Source organism: Rhipicephalus microplus, chromosome 3, assembly GCF_043290135.1.
Source record: "Rhipicephalus microplus isolate Deutch F79 chromosome 3, USDA_Rmic, whole genome shotgun sequence".
Taxonomy (NCBI): Eukaryota; Metazoa; Arthropoda; class Arachnida; order Ixodida; family Ixodidae; genus Rhipicephalus; species Rhipicephalus microplus.
Genome location: NC_134702.1, coordinates 83875478 through 83893055, shown reverse-complemented (window position 1 = coordinate 83893055; position 17578 = coordinate 83875478). Strand labels below are relative to the sequence as shown.

The 17578-nt window shown below is 45.2% G+C and overlaps 1 protein-coding gene across 2 annotated transcripts in view; it reads right to left on the bottom strand.

Moving 5' to 3' along the window:
* The window catches only part of Spt6 (transcription elongation factor Spt6), a 65972-nt gene that overhangs the window by 15023 nt on the left and 33371 nt on the right, over window positions 1-17578 (bottom strand). For both annotated transcript variants that reach the window (XM_037424030.2, XM_075889904.1), the window contains exons 20-29: window positions 16315-16391; window positions 14412-14547; window positions 14163-14300; window positions 10634-10801; window positions 9393-9520; window positions 8493-8658; window positions 7159-7348; window positions 6212-6360; window positions 4580-4720; window positions 4132-4238 (exon numbers count right to left, since the gene is read on the bottom strand). In XM_037424030.2, the coding sequence (XP_037279927.2) occupies window positions 4132-4238; window positions 4580-4720; window positions 6212-6360; window positions 7159-7348; window positions 8493-8658; window positions 9393-9520; window positions 10634-10801; window positions 14163-14300; window positions 14412-14547; window positions 16315-16391 (1400 nt within the window). The remainder of the gene's footprint in view (window positions 1-4131; window positions 4239-4579; window positions 4721-6211; window positions 6361-7158; window positions 7349-8492; window positions 8659-9392; window positions 9521-10633; window positions 10802-14162; window positions 14301-14411; window positions 14548-16314; window positions 16392-17578) is intronic.

The window sequence follows — 17578 nt, the reverse complement described above, 5'->3', positions numbered from 1 at the left end:
TAAGAAATTTTCGGATATAATAAACTTGTTTTCATGTAATATGCAACTGAGCTATTATGAGGCTTGAATGCATTTCAATCTTCCTCTCACGTCAGTTCTCACATCACAATTTTCATTGTACTAATCAAAGCAACCAAACCTACACCCTGACCAAGACAAGTCTCCTAGCTGAAATGTTGGCTCAAGCAACATCCACTACTCAACAACTCCTCACCATTTCAAGCTTTCATCTTACCCTAAACTTCTAGAAGTCCATGCTAGACTGATAATCTATGCCTTACTGGTCCAGGATGTGTCTCTTCATGTGCGTCTTTGAACTGCAGCTGCTTTAACATACAGTAGACCCTTGATACAACGAAATCACTTTGTTTGAATTATCGCTGTTATCACAGTGTCACGCAGTCCCAACCCTAATTCGTGTATTTTAGACCGGATTACTCGAAGCATGTTGATAGCTTGCTCCGCTTAGAGCGAAGTAACAAGTTGCAGATCCATATTCACGGCGGCGCTGAGAGCGGGTGAGCGACCACCTAGGCCGCCGAAGTGCCTGCGCGCTTTTTTTATCCACGTCCCGTGCCGAGCAGACTTTTTTGCACCGAGCAAGCATGTTCACATGCTAAAGTGCTCCAGTGCAGACTCGTGCCGACGGTGTATCTGCAGCGCGGATTTCATCCTCCTGCTTCACATCCTACTCCGGTACTGAAGAGACTACCAGAGGCACTTGCTCCTTGTAAACGTTAGTAATTATGCCAACTGCTCCCCTCTACGCCAGTGGAGTCACATGACTAGTACAAAGCCTTGGCATGCTCCCTGGGTTTTTTCCATTCGTGTTTGGAAGACACACGTGTGCTTGTGTTGTGCAATGTCTGTGTGAACCCGTGACGTGTGTGCTTTTAGTGACTGTCAAGTGAAAATGGCACCGCCGGTGCTTGCAAGGAAGTGTCTGACATTGGAGCAGAAAGCTCAACTGATATTTGAGTTGGAGAAAAGAGGCCGGCAGAAGTCTGAAATGGCGAGACAATTGAAAGTATCGCTGTCAACATTATTAATTGTTCTAAAGAATAAGGATGCCGTACTGGACAACTTCGAGAAAAGTTTCTGAGCAGTATGAAGTTAGATCCATCTAAAATGAGGCGGAATTCTTTTACAAACTATTGCCGAAGCGCACGTACACTACACTGCGTGGAACCTCATAAGAATGTAAACAGAGCAAATAACGTGTGACAGTTTTGTTTGGCGCTAACCCGACGGGGGCAGACAAGCTTACTATGCTGATACTGTAAAGGTGGCAAAGCCCTGATATTTCGCAACTCAAACGATACCCAAAGACTGCATATACAGAAGCAACAGATGAGCTTAGATGACAGCAGCTGTTTTCAAAAAGTATGTGCACCTGCTAAATTGAAAGTTTAGGGCAAAGCAAAGGCACGTGCTTTTTGTAATCGACAATTGCCCCAGCCATGGAACGACTTAAAATCTGCAAGCGATCGCTTTGAAATTTCCACCAGCGAATACAACCGCAATATTGCAGCCCATGGACCAAGGCATTATTGAGACAACACGAAAGTTATACTGGTAAGGTCTTTTACAACGGATGCTCGTTGCGTATGGTGCCAACAAGAGATACAGCATCGACTTACTTAAAGCAGCGCATTTACTATGCCATTCATGGAAAGAACTAGCACCTGCAAATATTACAAAACTGCTTTGCACATGCAAGATTTTCCCAGTCGCATGCAGAAGACGCTTATGACGACTGCGAGAACTGCGGCGATCTCTCAGAAGCAGTGAACAGCATCGTTGGCAGAGATCTGGAAGGCACCTTTGAATAATTCGCGATGGCTGAGGCAGATGTACTCGTCGTTGCCCCAGCTACAAATGCCGAAATACCGTATAAACCGGACTATAGGTGGACCCCCCCAAGTTCAGGTTACCGAAAAAGAAAAAAAAAAGGAAAACAACCCAAAACTGCCAAACCAAATTTATTTGCGAATTGGGCACACCGCACTCTGATCGTCGGAGCTCCCCTCAACCACCATCGCAACTGCTCTTATTCGTCCGACGAAGCAAAACTGTTTTCTGAAGACGGGAGTTTGTCCCTGGCTGCCTCCCACAGTGCGTCGTCTTTAGTGCCATCCAGCGAGTTGCTGATGCAAGATTTCTTGAAAGCATTTTCCACCATGGAATCCGGCAAGGAGCGCCAGGAAAGCATCCAGCCACAAACAGTCACAAGTGTAGGCCTCTGTAGGCGGCCCGTCGGTGTCTTGGGGTTGTCGCTGGACATACACTCGTGGTATTCCAGCCGCACTCGGTCGTTGAACGGCTTGTTTAGCACAACGTCGAGCGGCTGGAGGGTGGACGTCATACCACCTGGTATCACGGCGAGGTCCGTTTTCCCGTCGCCGAGTGCGTGTTTCACTGCGTCGGTTAAGTGGCCACGAAACGCATCCAACACCAGCATGCTGCGAAGACGCAGCCAGTGCACCTGGCTGACGGTTCCACACCACTCGTATCCATTCGAGCATCATGGCCACGTCCATGTATCTCTTTTTGTTGACAGGAACGACAACACCGGGCGGGAACACTTCCTTCAGCACTGTCTTGCATTTGAAAATGACGAAGGGCGGAAGCTTCCTACCATCTGCCGTGCATGCCAGCATGACGGTGAAGCGCGAGTGCTCGTTGCCAGTGGACAACAGCTTCACATCCTTGGCGCCGCGCTGCGTGATTGTGGTCGACGAAGGCATGTCAAACCACAAGGGGGTCTCACCGGCGTTACCAATCTGCCCCATCATGTAGTCGTTCTGCTCCCGAAGCCGGTTCACGAAGCGCTGAATGTTTATGAGCTTGTCCTCGAACTTTTCCGGCAACTTTTGACAGATGGATGTGCGCTGCCGGAAAGAAAATCCTTTGCGTCGCATAAATCGACGCACCCAAGAGTTCGGTGCACGAAACTCTTCTCTCGTGAGCCCAGCTTCTCGAGCGAGTTCCACGGCTTTCTTGCGAATGGTATCCACGGTCACTGGCAGCGAGCGCGCACGAACTTCCCGCACAAAGTCCGCTAGCTTATCCTCCAGCCGCGGATGAACGGCACTTCGTCCACGAAATGACATATTTTGAGGATCGCACCTCTGCAGCTTCCCTTTCTGCGCCCTCCAATAGCGCAAGCTTTTTTTCGATTCACCAAAGCGGCGCTGAGCAGCCATATTCCCGTTCGCTTTTGCGAACTCAACAACATCAAGTTTAAACGCAGCTGAGCACTGCCTCCTCGCACCGCTAGACATATTCAGTGAACGAAAAAAAAAAAACGGCCACTAAATATGCAGCGCAATGTCAAGCGGAGCAAAAACTCAGAACAGATCGGAGCAAATCACGAACACAAAGAAAACAGATGGAGAAAAACAAAAAAAAAAAACAGACTGCGATTGGATTTGGATGCGGATACAGCCGCGTCCGGCTTCACAGGCACATGCAAGTTACGTGTTGCCAGACAGCGTTGCACTTTCGGCTAGACACCGCTATTTAAGACGAGGGGCGACTTTAGCTTATTATTTTATTGAAAATATCTCGACTTATATTCCGGTTTATACGGTCTACTTGCTTGGAGGCCTTGATGAGGAAGATGAGCTGCTAGACAAACAGGCTCACGGACAACAACAGACAAACAACCTCAAAATTTGCCTGAACAAACAGGAACAGGCACTCCTCATGCCCAGATGAAGCAATCGACAAAGCTAGCTGACTGAGTTTTTTGGGCAAGAATAAAAGTTTGTTTCAAAGAATACCACTTTTGCAAAGTTGTCATGGCTAATTTAGCAGTACTTGCTGAGCTTTCATGGGGCAGTCCCATATATCGAATCACCGTTTATATTGAATTTTTTTAGACGTCTTACAGACTTAATTTTAATGAGGGGTTACTGTATTTTGTCATGCAGGAGCTGTGCTCTTAATGAATCACACTGCGGGATCCCAGAAAACAACACGATTGGCTGAGTCACCAGAACACGACATCACATGAACATGAGCACAATTTTCACAGGGCTGTACACATCTCCCATGGGATACCTAATTCTCTGGAACAATGCGTCACTGCGACTGTAAGGCAACCCAAAAGACACACGAGTAACCTACCTCCACTCATTGTTGACATCAGAAAGGTCTGAAGATCGGCAAGTCAGATCTACTGTAAACCTCTCAATGTCGATCTTTGTTATTCTGCAGTGAAGGATCATGCCAATCTAAAGGATAGGAGAAGAAAAAAAGAATTAATGATGATTCAAAAATAGGGAGAAAAATTCACTGCCAATGACACGCAACATGACCTGCTCTGCTACAAAGACGTTCAACATGACTCAACAACCTGCATTGTGTCCACTTGCATGCTGGTTGAACATCCATGTCCGAGAAAGTGAAGGACTTTGAGAAAACCAGAAGTTGCAAAGTACAATATTGTCCTACGATCGTAGCTGAACATAAGCATTACAAATTGGCACTTTTGCTACATAGCTGGATACATGTAATTTTGCTTGCACGAGGGCTTCAACTAACAGCAACCACGAAATATGGAGTTTGCAGTCACCTGTACTCTCTCCTCGGGATTGGTGACCTTCTTGTCACTGATGTACTTTGTCAGAATGAAGCCATTCACCCCGTTGTCCAGGCGCACTCGCACTCCCATAGACTGTCCAGGACAGCTGCCGGCATCAAAGTGATTCCACACCTGCATGAGAAGCCAGGACAAGTACATACAGACAGTCTGTTGATGAGGCAAATAGTTTTATTCAGCAGGCCGATTAACAGGCCCATTAACAACTTCCCCTCTGATCTTCCTAGATCTTCATCGCGGAGCTTCACTGCCGGTTGAGCAAATGTGCATCACAACATACAGTAACTACTGAGCTGAACTTTTTCAGAAAAGTGTGGTATTGGAGGGCACCAATACAAAATGTGCAGAAGTGATCAAATACAGTCAAATCTCATTCATTCAAACACACTTAATTCGAACTTCCGGTTAATTCGAACTCACGATGAGGTCCCGTCAAAGCTATGTGTATTCCAATGGGCGAAAACGCCCAAGCACTTCTGACGGTTAATTCGAACATACCGTGCTCCGAAAATGCTCTCAGCACCCCGCCCAATCCCGCGGCGGCACTTGCGACACCTCAACGCTGCCCTTGAAGGAAATGAAAAGGAAAGAAAAGGCTGCGGTGGAATGTTTCCTCTTTTACAAATGCCGATCTGTGGCGCGCCCGCGTCACTCTTCTCCCTTTTTCGTCCCTGCCAAGTAAAGACCCTCCTCCCTCCAACGCCGCACGCGAAGAGAGAGAGCGGAAAATGAAAGCTGTTGCTGGGTTGAATCAATGTGTGGTTGAAGGAAAGGAAAAAGGCACTATCTTCTGCAGCCTTTGCCCCTTGTGGGAGCATGGCTCTGCGCCTTGAGGGGGAGGGGGTTCTCTCAATGACGCGACGCGCACAAATAGAGAAAAAAAAAAAAAAGCTGGCATGGGGTGTTGGTTATCTCTCAAATGCCAATCTGGTTCTCTCTGTGTGGAGGCTCCTCCTTTCTCATCACGTGCTGGCCACGCTGCAGCAGCGTAGCAGAGAGCGGGAGACTCCGGGAGGCTCCACTACGCAGTCGTTGTTGTTGTCGCCTTTAGAAAGTGTCTTCGCTGGACATTTCCGCGTGCAACTTCTCTTGCCAGGAAAATGCTGAAGCCGAAGTAGAAATGCTTTGCAAGCTGCGTGCGAAATTGATTGACTCTCTGCAAGGCAAACGTGTGCAGACATGCACCACTGATTACGTCAATTAATAACGGATGTTCTGTGATTTGTGAATAAATGTAAGTCTTCTGAAACTTCCCTCTCGTGTGTTAGCTCAATGCACATGCGCCACTGCATGAAGAGCCCTCCGTTTATTTAGCTTTCATTAATTCGAACTTCTTTTCATTCGAAAAATTTTCGGGCCCCTTCGAGTTCGAATTATAGAGATTTGACTGTATGTTCAGACAATAAATTTTAACAACAGGACTCGTTTTTTGTCAGGACAATGCAACAAGAAAAAAGTCCATTTATTGAAATGTCGGCAGCAGACTAGGACATCCCATGACTGACAACTCCGCAACGTTTCCAAGTTACCTACTTCTCGTGAAACCCTATCTCGTTCGAACATGAAGGTGAACATTCACAACAGCTGTAGAAAACGGGTACGCACTTCACTCAGCTCAGGGAAGTCGTTCTTGAGGCAGAAGGGGCACTGCCAAAGGCCAGTGTCGTCATTTCGGATTGGATTGGCCTGATCCAGCTGCTGTCCGTGAGGCTTTCGACGTGCAATACCCACCACCTGACACGTCACCATTTTGCCTGAAATCAGAGAGAGTTGCAGGAATGACAATCCACGGCCAAGTCAAAGAGAGGCAGTCACAAGTACGAATGATTCCATCCAGGAGTAAGTATGCCTGCAGGCAAGAAACTGCACTAGTAGAGAATCATGAAGAAACAGCAGTTAAAATTGTTCTTCCTTCTTCACTTGGCAGCTTACTGCCTCAAGCATGAATCTTTTCGTTCATAGGTACCAATATGCATGTAATAATGTTTAAATGTGTGGCTTGCTTCTTGTGCAGAATGAATTGCTCAGACAAATGACATTAAGTCCATTAGGGCACTGTGGAGTCCCCAACTCATGTTGGACAGAAGCGAAAGCTAATTTTTGCTGGAAAGAGTGAGTAACAAACAAAAACCTTTACTCTGGTGACGCACTGCTCCATTGCTCTTTTTGTGCTTTCCAACGCACATTTGAACAAACTAAGCATCATTCTAGTGGGTCGCTCAAACACATCCTCCATGGACTGTTGCATGTGGTCACGAAGTGTAGTGGGTTTAACCCTCTAGCAGTTGCTTGTACACAAACCCCCTACAACCTACAAGGTTTCCCTATACAGCTTCACCCTTCCCCACCCTACATACCACCCCCCACTACAATTTCTTTCCGAGAGTGCCGAGAAAGAAGATTCTACACTCACACCCTTGATTAACCCAAGCCTAGCTAGAATCCTGAATGAACGCTTCCCTTAGTTATGCACGGAGAGTTACCACAGAATACAAAATTGCATCCCAGAATCTCAATGGGCACAGAATTGTGCATCACATGGTCTTACTCACCAATGTAGAAGGTCTGTGGGGTCTCTTTTGTGAGCATGTTGAACGTTTCTTCGGGGTTAGGGGGCCGGAAGGGAGTGCGCAGGTCTTTGTACCTATGATTCAATTCCGCTCGAATGTCATACAGGGTGATGCTCTTGTTGCCGTATCCCTGTCGTTCAAGCTCCACCGCAAACGCGTCGAGATCCAAGTCCTGGGAGAGAAAGTAAACATCAAGGAAAAAATTTATAGCAGCTTCATTACAATGCATGAATAGAGCTTGCTTGGCGCAATGTGCGGCTGCCAACAGAAGCAAAGCACATTTCTTTTATCAGCATGTCTAAAAAACAACACGCAAGAAGTTACCTTCAAGGTAAAGCATCTTTTGCTATTGAGCATTTGCACACAGCTGGACTACCACATCTTAATATTATTTACCTCACACAGAAATGAATGCATAGCATGCCAGTCAACAATATCATCTTCATGTTGAGCATTTCCTTGGTCAAAAGCAGCTCCAGGAAGCTATGTTAAGACAAAACAAATAAATATTCCTCCTCCTAAGCTAAGAGCTGAACCGGGAACATCACGCCTTGTGGGAATTGAGGCTAGCCCGCCGCATTTGCGCGGGCTTTGCCGCCTTTTCTGCCGTTCTCATGTCCCGACATGACTCCCCTCCTCCGCTGTCTGTCGCGCTGGGAGAGCAAGGAATGACGTTTAACTCCTCTCACCCGGTAGCGGATGTTGACTGTGGCGCCGCGCGCAAAGTCTCCCGAGAGGTCTCGCGCGCGCAGGTCGCGGAGCGGGGGAGACCTGTCCGGGGACGACATGGGGGTAAACACGCTTTTCTTTTCCGTCTGTCAGCTCTCTTTAGGGCTCGTTCGGACTTTGCCAACAGCGCTTTGCGCCCATGTCGAACGCTGCTCCCCCCCCCCCCCCCCCCCCAAACGCTAGGCCGAAGAGTGGTACTGGTTCCTAGTGCGTGACCAGGCTACGCCGAGCCGTATCACTTTGAAGCCAACGCGAGTGCCTTTGCGCTCGCTCGAGCAACCGGACTTTTGTCCCGGTGCCTCCGTGAATCACTTTTACCACGGAGACGTGCTCGTGGCACCCTGTGTAGTACTTTTCGCCCGTGGTGTAGATAAACCCATTTGCATTCTCGCCGCACCTTTTCTGTACTGCGTTTTGGTGTCGCCATAGACAATAAGTGTTGCGACCTTGAGCAGTATCATGTTCTCGCCACGGAATGGTTAACGGGTGCCCTGCGGCTCACTAAGACCGAACCCACGCTAGTGGCTGTACTCCTTCGGGATACGTGTCACTACAGCCTGGACAACAAAATGTCAACACCCACTCACCCTGAGCTTTTCGGGGTTCTCCAGAATTTCCTCCAGAGCTTCGGCAGGGTTCACATCTTCAGTGACATCGTCATACTCCAGGGCATCTACAGCCATCTTGCGGGCCCACTCGTAAGCTTCTGGATGAACCCGTGAGCCGTCCAGCACCTCCACATAAGCATTAGTACTGCAAGTACCAAAGGTCTTGCAAACAGATCTCTTCCAAAAAGAAGAGGTGCACCTCATCAAAAGTACACCAAGCACGACTTTCTACTTGACAGGTACACTAGTGCACGAACAGTTATAAAAATAAACAGCCCATATAAAGGCAGACAGTTAATTTGACAATGACAAAGAATGTGCCAAGTGCTACTCCACATAGCACATTTCTATCATTCAGAATGCCAGCACAATAACTTCATCATTTGCAGACTATTAAGATTCGGGTTGTTAGTGTACCTTCTCACGGCAAAAAGCACATAGGAAGAAAGGAATAGAATGTTTTGGTTGTAACCAACATGTTTATAAACTGGTGCCAGAGGCACTTAACAACGAAATTGAGAAACAAGGCCAGGCGCTTCTGCATGATGCTTTTCACCATCCACAATACCATCGAGGAATTCCTGTACCACAATGAACAAAGGCATTAGGGTAAAAACATCTTCATAATGACTTCTTCTATGTAAGAGGCTATGAGGTGTGGATAACGCAATGATCAGATTTCAGTCATGCTCCACATATATCTGATCGTGGACGGCCATGCAACCCCCTCCCTTCAATTATTAAGAATAAATTCTATTAGAAACTTAAATGCCGTAAAATAAACATGTAAAAGCATACAAGTCTTGCCAAACCTACGTCACAATCTACAATCAAAACAAATGGCATCTCAACCAACACTAATGTCTCCCATTTTATTACCTGTTCTCGAAGGAAGTTGTGTCAATCTTGATAAAGCCTGCACAGTTGATGAACACTTTAGGTCCCATATGGCAAACTGTCACAAGTTGGGTCCTGCTTTCGAGGCGTTGGTGGGCTTGCTTTAGTGTCTGCAACAAAGCATTACGACTTATATCACTGAACTAGCACTATTGATCAACTGTAGCAAAATCCACGTCGGCTGGTAGCGAAGTTAAGAGTGAAAGAACATCTATTAATGTAAGCAAAGCCCACACTTTCTGACCAGTTTTTTCTAATGGTTTGGGTTTTACAAAAAGCAGACCTTCAGCAAAGTCATGAAACCTTGAGCTATGCTTAGATTCCTAAGGAGTAATGCGTAATGTAGAAGCCGCTGCCCTCCACATTTAAATAAGCTCACATTTAGCAACATTATTTCAAAACTGGCCACCATTCATTCTGAACCCACTACAAGTACACAAAAGCCCGGAGCTCGAAGGCAGCAGTACATGTCCAAAAAACCCGAAGCAGCAAAAGAACGGTGATGATGGAGATAACAGCGTCACTGTCTGTTTACGATGCCTAGTATTGGTGTGTGGAAAATGCCTAGTTATGCTTTCCCAAAATGTTTTGATGCTCCAAGGTGCCAAAGCAACACACCCTACATAGGGCAGGCCTTACATGAGTAAAGTCATCTAAAATACCGAAAGAGAGAGAGAGAGAAAAAAAAAGAATTTGATTATAGCACATATTAAAGGTACAACAGCATCATCACTCATTATTCACAACACCTGAGCAAGCTACAAGGCATTCCTCTGCGAAGTAACACTAATCCTCAAATGAGGTATGATTTACACCAGCCGCATGTGCCCCTGCACACTATTTACAAAAGAGTAGACTCTCGTTGAATGGAACCTGAAGGGACCAGAAAAATATGTGCTATCAGCAGTTCCATTTACTGAGTGATGAAGAGGGGGTGCAGAAGTTAAGAACAAGATCAACTGCATTACAAGCCATTGTTCCATTTAAGCAGCAGTTCTCTTTACGAGATTTACGTTTAAATAAGTGTACTGCATAAAATTATCAAAGCATGTGTTTTCTGTTCGCTTTCTTGCTATGTGAGTCAACACCCGAAGCAAGAGAGCTGCCACTTCGCTAGAGTTTTTAAAAATGTCCTCCATATTTCTTGCTACAAAGTACAGATTCCACAGTGTCAAACACTAGCACCAATTGTGTAACAAATTTACAGAGGTGAATCCACCGACCTTGAGCAATGATGCACCCTTGCGAGGTCCGAGGCCACACACAAACTGCACCAGGAAGGATGTGTGTACGTGTGTGATGGCGAGGTTGATATCCACGCCGACTTCGTTGGTCCGGTTGACAAACTCCAGGTTCAGCGCATTGGTGAGGTCATCCCTTGGCACTAAGTCCTGTAACAGAAACGTTTCGATGACACTTTGATAAAATGAATCAACAATATAGATTATTACAAAGCAATCATAAAGTTTCCCAATGTCACTGATATTTCACTGCAAAAAAAAAAGACATATATAGTTAAACCCCTTTGTAAGAGGCATGCTTCAGGCAGCAATTCTTGTCTTTTATATAAGATGTCTCTTATGAGCAGGGTACGTCGTATGCATTTTCTTATCAACCCGTATTTTACTGTAGGCACACTGGTGTCTCTTATACCCATTCATCTCTTATAAAGGGGTTTGGCTGTGGAACGGAGGACAAGTCAACAATGTAAGTAATTCTATTTTTTATTTTGAGTTGTTATACACTACGCCAGGTAACTCTATATACCTTGTGCAAATCTCCATGTTTGTACAGATGTGGCCTATTCGTGCAAAGAAATAGCAAAGGAAGGGTTCAACTGTATAAATAATGAGGGAAGGGTTCAAGGGAAGGGCTCCCGCTGAACCCTTCCCTTATCATTTAAAGCATCTCTGAAAGCCCCTTTAAAGCAACTCTGAAACAGTTCACTTGTAGAAACTTGTACACAATGAAGGCTAAAGAATATTAAAGGTGTAAAACTGAGGAATAACCACATACAAACTTTATGTGCGTACCACAAATTCTTTGAGTAAAGTAGTCACATCTGTGGCTTCTAGCTGAACATGAGCCGGCTAACCCAACAATGTGTACTCCCCGCATTAATGTAATTTTTATTTATTTATACTCATGCTGTTAGAAACGTATAGTAGACATGTCTTGGAGGTGCCCTGCAACACTTTTAGAGCACGGTCAGAAAACGCTGCCAATCGATTATTAGACGAGGCGCTACGAGGAACATGTGGGCCAAAAATCATAAGCTCAGCATGTCACCTGGAATCTACTCTCAATTTTCAAAGCCATCTAGAAATAGCTGACTCTTCTATTGAGAAATTGTGATGTAATTCAAATTGTGCACTTTATAAACACAAAGTGCGCAGACATTGCCTCATTTGAGCACCATTAGCTGTATAGTTAAGACAGCTGTGCCATGACTGCCCTGAGCACTCCCGAACATAGTGAAAGTGCATGTTTAAAGAAAAAAAAAGTGTTCAAGGTCATGATGCATGCTGAGACGGCCGGACATAGATTCTTGGCCCCTCAACATTCTCCCCCCCCCCCTCTCCACGTAGCTCTCAGTGCATTCCCTAGCACTAAAGGAGAGAGAAATAACGCTCAAGGGGAGCCACGGGTCTTGAAGACCAAGAAAATTTTAAAAAATCGTTTTTTTAAGTATTTTATTTTATAATATATTCGGCCTGAAGAAAATGTTCCCAAAATGCTATTGCCATGTAATGCGTATTTGTCGAGTAATCCGGTCTCAAAGCCAGATTCGTGACCATTTTCCCTCGCGAAACCACTTCGAAAACGGTCATATTTGACACCACGGTGCCTGGGAACAACGCCAAGTAGCACGGCCATTTTGGTCTCATTTGAAAACCGTATTTTTTTTTTTAGTCTGTTGCTAGCGGAAGATTGCTTTTCGTCTAGCAACAATGTAGCTATCGCAAATAAAAAAGAAACCAAATACTTGCACATCATTGGTGCGTTTCTGTCACGTGGGGCAGCTCCCGGTTTCCTATTGGATGTCAAGGGATTCATCTGCTAGACAGTGGTATGTAATCTGCCATTTTGTGACGAGGCCTAAGCGACGGCAGTGCGATCGATGCAATGGCAAACGGTCATCGAAAGTTCCATACTGCTCATGCGTTTGAAAAGAAGAGAAAACGGCGTCCGAGAGCATGCAGCGTCTTATCACCAAAACGCTCTTCCGCCGAGAAAACGGAAAAAGCTGGCTGAGCCAACACTATCACGAACGTGGCTCCCGCGATCATGGACGCGATAGCCGGGGTCAACGATCACACGCGAGATCTGCATGTCGGCACTCCCCTTGTTTCCGACGCAGGAAAAGTGGCCCTTGCGTGTCGTGCGAGTGACATTCAAAGAGACCTTTCGCCGACGTCATCCTCACGACGCGAGCGGTCTGTTTTTTGAGACTAGGAAGCGACCGCGACTACTGGAACACCGTTCAATGTCGTAAGCTGCTTCAGTGTATAAAGTGCGGGGTGTGGCGGGCCTGGCAGCATTTTCGAAAAAGATCGAGAATATGGCATCGCCACGAAGCTTGTGCTGACGTGTGATGAGTGCGAGGAACTGAAATTTGTACGGAGCTCGCCTAGAGCAGGGTGAAGATGTGGCGCGCGACCCGTTCGGGATCAACGTGCTCGTGCTTCGCGCGGCACAGCAAAGAAACAAACTGCGTCGTATTGCTTTTTTTTTTTTCATTTTGAATGTTTCACAGAGATGCAAAGACATATAAAGATTACATGAAAGCGGGAATGATTCCTCTTTCATAGAAGGCTGGCGCGCACGTTACTGACGACTGTGCAAGCACCATCAAAACACTGTATGCCGATCTGAACTATGGAAACATCTGGCATGCAATGAAAATAAAGCGCTCAAAGAATTATGCCTACACTCCTGGTGGCTTGTAGCATCATTACTGCACTGATTTACATCATTACCTGTTAAAGATACATGCTCACCGTGTCCCTAAACTTCTTTTCTCGTTTTCTCAAAACAACATTTTTCATCAACTCCGAGGCCATTGCCCACAGTATCTTTTGATCTAGTGGTTGGATTTTGATAATTTTTGCAGCATTTGAAAGCTTATACATTGATTAGTGCAACAAGACTAATACATTATGATAATTTCCTTTAGAACAGTGATTTAATTGGTAATATAATTAAGCAACAGTTTCAAATTTCTGACGAGTCTACTTGTTAAGGCCATAACTCTTGAACCAATGAAGCTAAAAATAAAATTATGGTTTCCTTGCACTCTCTGTTCTTTACAGAACAGTGCCATACATATTTTCCGGCAATCCTTATGAGAGAGCTGTCTAAACAGTGGGCAGAATGTAAGTTTATGAAACAGTCAGTATTTTAAAATCTGGAAGTGACAGCTGAAAACTAATTGCATATTTGTTTTCAGCTGTGAGAAATGCATATCACATAAAATTTTCAGCTCTAAATACTCAAAATAAAAAAAAATTAAGACCAGTGTCTACCCTTAAATAATGCTACAAATCCTTATAACTCCATTCATAATTGTCAGTTTTAAAAATTTTTGAGGCAGTTGATTAGTGAGTGTAATAAAACAGGTGTAATGAAGCCATTCCATCGATAGTTTGCAAAAGAAGCGTTGCACAGCCCCTTTAAAAGTATCTCTGAAAAGTTCATGTTGACCAAATGTCGAAACTAACGCAGACGTAATGAACAGGTCACGTTACTCACCTGCAGTGGGTGGTACTTGAGACAGAAGATCTCTTCGTCTGGCGTGCAGAGCTGCGAGAACTCAACCAAGGGATCCTGCATCCGCCTGGCCAGCGAGATTGCTTGCCGCAGCAGCAGCGGGTAGTCTCGGAAATCGTTCTGCAAAGCACATGTGTGAAAGCCCTATTACTCAGCTGCATGGCCAAATGCACGCTAAAACTATGCTAAAGGCGGCACAAGGCAAACTAAAACGTGGAAGTTGCTACAGACCTCAGCTTTCTTTGAGTTCATGTAGACCATTGCCAGGTCATTGTCCTGCAACTCAACGTTGATCAGGGGCATCTGTTCATTCTCGGCTAGATCGGCTACTACGCCTTTGATGTCCTCGACAACCATAAGTGCCTCTCTGCAATGACAAGAATTGCACATCAGGAACACACAACCCCGTCATTAATACACGAAAAAAAAAAAAAAGAAAAGACTGACAGTAAAAGAAATTATGTCACACAGACAAAAGTGCATGAGAAGTGAGTAACTGGCACAGGCTTCTTGCAAAACTGACTTCAGGCTTCAAAAAAGAATGGTTAGAAATTAAGTTAGACAAACACCTAAACTTGAAAAACAGATACCGTTAAATCCAGAGCAAGTGCCCCCCCCCCTCTACAGTGAAATAAAATCAAACAAGATTTGGAAGTGGGGCCCTTTGAGCAAAATTTAAGATGACAGAGGACGAGCCACTAGGAATGAAAAATGCACACCAGTGATTATAATGAAATACTTTATTAATATGGTACGCATGTATTCACAGTTTCCGAAATACTGAATCAAACAGTAAAAATAGCAAAAAGAGAGGGTGGGGGCTTTTGCTCTGGTATTGGTGCATATTGCAAGTCTCTCCAAAAAAAGGAGGGGTGTGCCTACTCGGGTGGGGGCGCTTGCTCGGGATTCTGCAGTAGGCATTTTTACATTCTGTCACCACTAAAGCATCACAGTCACAAGAGTCAAGGGTAAAACCTAAAACCTTTATACTCAGGCTAAGGATAAACGCACAGTGCTGATTAAGAGTGCCTGCACTCTTGCATCTGCAACAGACAAGGCATATGTGCACATTTAACCTTTTGTCCTTGCTTGCCTCTACAGAAGAATAAATCATTGGATGGATGGTTCTCTGAGAAATGGACTGTTCCTATTGTGGTGCTCTGCGCCTCGGCCGTAAGACACCGTTCCGTAGCCTAGAGCCTGGCACTTCACAGTGCTACAACCAACACCACAACCATCTAACCACTGCAGAAGGCCTTATGCTTCAACCAATAATCCCGGTACATGATGTACTGTGCACAGCTTATGGGGTCAAGGTATCAAGCCATCCCAATACTCTTTCCAAAATTTTTCTCAGGTATTACCAGTACAGCAAGTATTCCAACAAGAAAAATAAAAGCTGGGAGTGCGCATTTTATACTCGCATCTGCACGGTCACCTATAACAGCCCCCCCCCCCTCCCACTAAGCAAAGATCACAATTTCATTTAAGCCAAAACAGATCACGATTTCATTTAAGCCAAAACTATGTTAAAGCAGAAAAAATGCCTAAGTGATGCACAAGTCAAAGCAAAGACAAAGTTACATTCAAGGAAACACTGACACAAAAATTTCACACCTTTCTTTTTTGCAATGGGTAGCTTATGGCCACTTATCATGGCTGGAAACCTCAATTACGCAAGTTCGCGATGTTTATTTCTTTAGAGACATTTTTGGAGTGTCCAGTCTCGGTTTCAAAGAGTGCTGAGCTAGGCAGGAGCAGTTCTGGAGGCAAGGTAAACACAGCTGGCCACATCACAGCACAGCCAGCACAAGCGAAGCCACAGGCACAGAGGAGGGAATCAAAGGTAGCACAAGGGCATGGCGCACGTCAGCAACCAGCCAACACAAACTCCAGGCGTAGGTTTTTACATAGCCCCTGCATTGATGTTGGCGTTGCGACGGGCTCCCGACATCACACAATCACGCAGTGTGCAGATTAAAATTAATTTTAAATATGTTCAAGGTCATATCTGCCCTTGGTGTCTCAAAATTCTGCGTATCTCTCCACATAAATCTATCTCACTCATTATCTCGCCTCCCAAACTTTCTGTCATGGCTCTCTTAAAAAGATACATAGTAATACATGTCATCACCTGGATTGGGCTCCAACACAGATTACGTGAGGCTTCTTGTTGCGAATGAACTTCCTGAGGACCTTGAGATCTAGTTCCTGGAAATGCAGTTGATGACAACAATGAAAACATCTTCCATCATCAAGAAATGATGCTAAGCATTTGCTCAGATTAATTTTTATTTTATTTTTTAACATTAAGCATCAGCACGAAAGCATTTGAGAACCCACTGTCCAGTTGCATGAAGATTTATTATAGAAGGGCGAGTACGAAAGTTTCATGTACCCATTAAGGTGATGACATTTCACTTGGTGTTTAACGGTCTGCTTCAACAAACTGCTAATGGTTATTTAGAATGCCAAAACAGGTTTTCTAGTGCGAGACATTTGCACAATCATGCCGTCAAAGACACAGAACAAAATACCGTAAAAAACCAGAATATAAGTCGAACTTAAAAAAAAACACGCAATGAAAAGTCGACCCTCGTCTTACATACCTATATTTGGTAGAAAAAAATGTGGAAGTCTCGCAACAATAGGCAGCTGAAGTCGAAACCCTCCATTGCCATCGTGAGCATTAGCAGCGGTGGCGTTGGACAAGGGTAGGCAAGGCCTACAGTACTGGCAACGCTTGCTTAGGATATCTTTGTCATCCTGCTGTTTTTTTTTTATTTCCTTCAGAAATGAGTGGTAGTTGACGACAGTTTACGATAAGCTTTAAGAAAAAAGTTATTGAGTATGCTGAAGTGCATGGCGACCTGGTGGCACAACCAGAATTCGATGCATCGGAGAAAAGCTTCTGAAACTGGAGGAGCCAAAAGCAGTGCATCACATCCTGCAGCAACCAAAAAAAACTTTTGCGGACAGACTGCCGTGCACCCTGAACTGGAAACGCGACTCGCCGAATTTGTCCGGGAGCTGTGTGCAAGGTTGCTACCCATAACGGCGAAGTGCATCCGCGTGATAGCTCTCAAGATAGCGCACGACTCTGGGCTCGCAAGGATGCAATTCAAGGAATCGCCTGCGTGGGTGCGCCGATTTAAAAAGCAAAAGGACTTGGCGATAAGCAGCGTACTTCAGTCTTTCTACAAATGCTGCATCAGCAGCGCATTGGATGGAACGGAGGATGATGCACGCTGCGACGTTACTAGCAAGAAATAGACGTCGTCGGACTCAAGTTCAAATGAGTCTGAGCGACAACACTTTGTGGCCTTCTGGAGTTTAACTACATAAGAGTGTCCAAATAAAAAGAAATGTCACCACAGTGCAGCTGGTTGTGTCGCGTA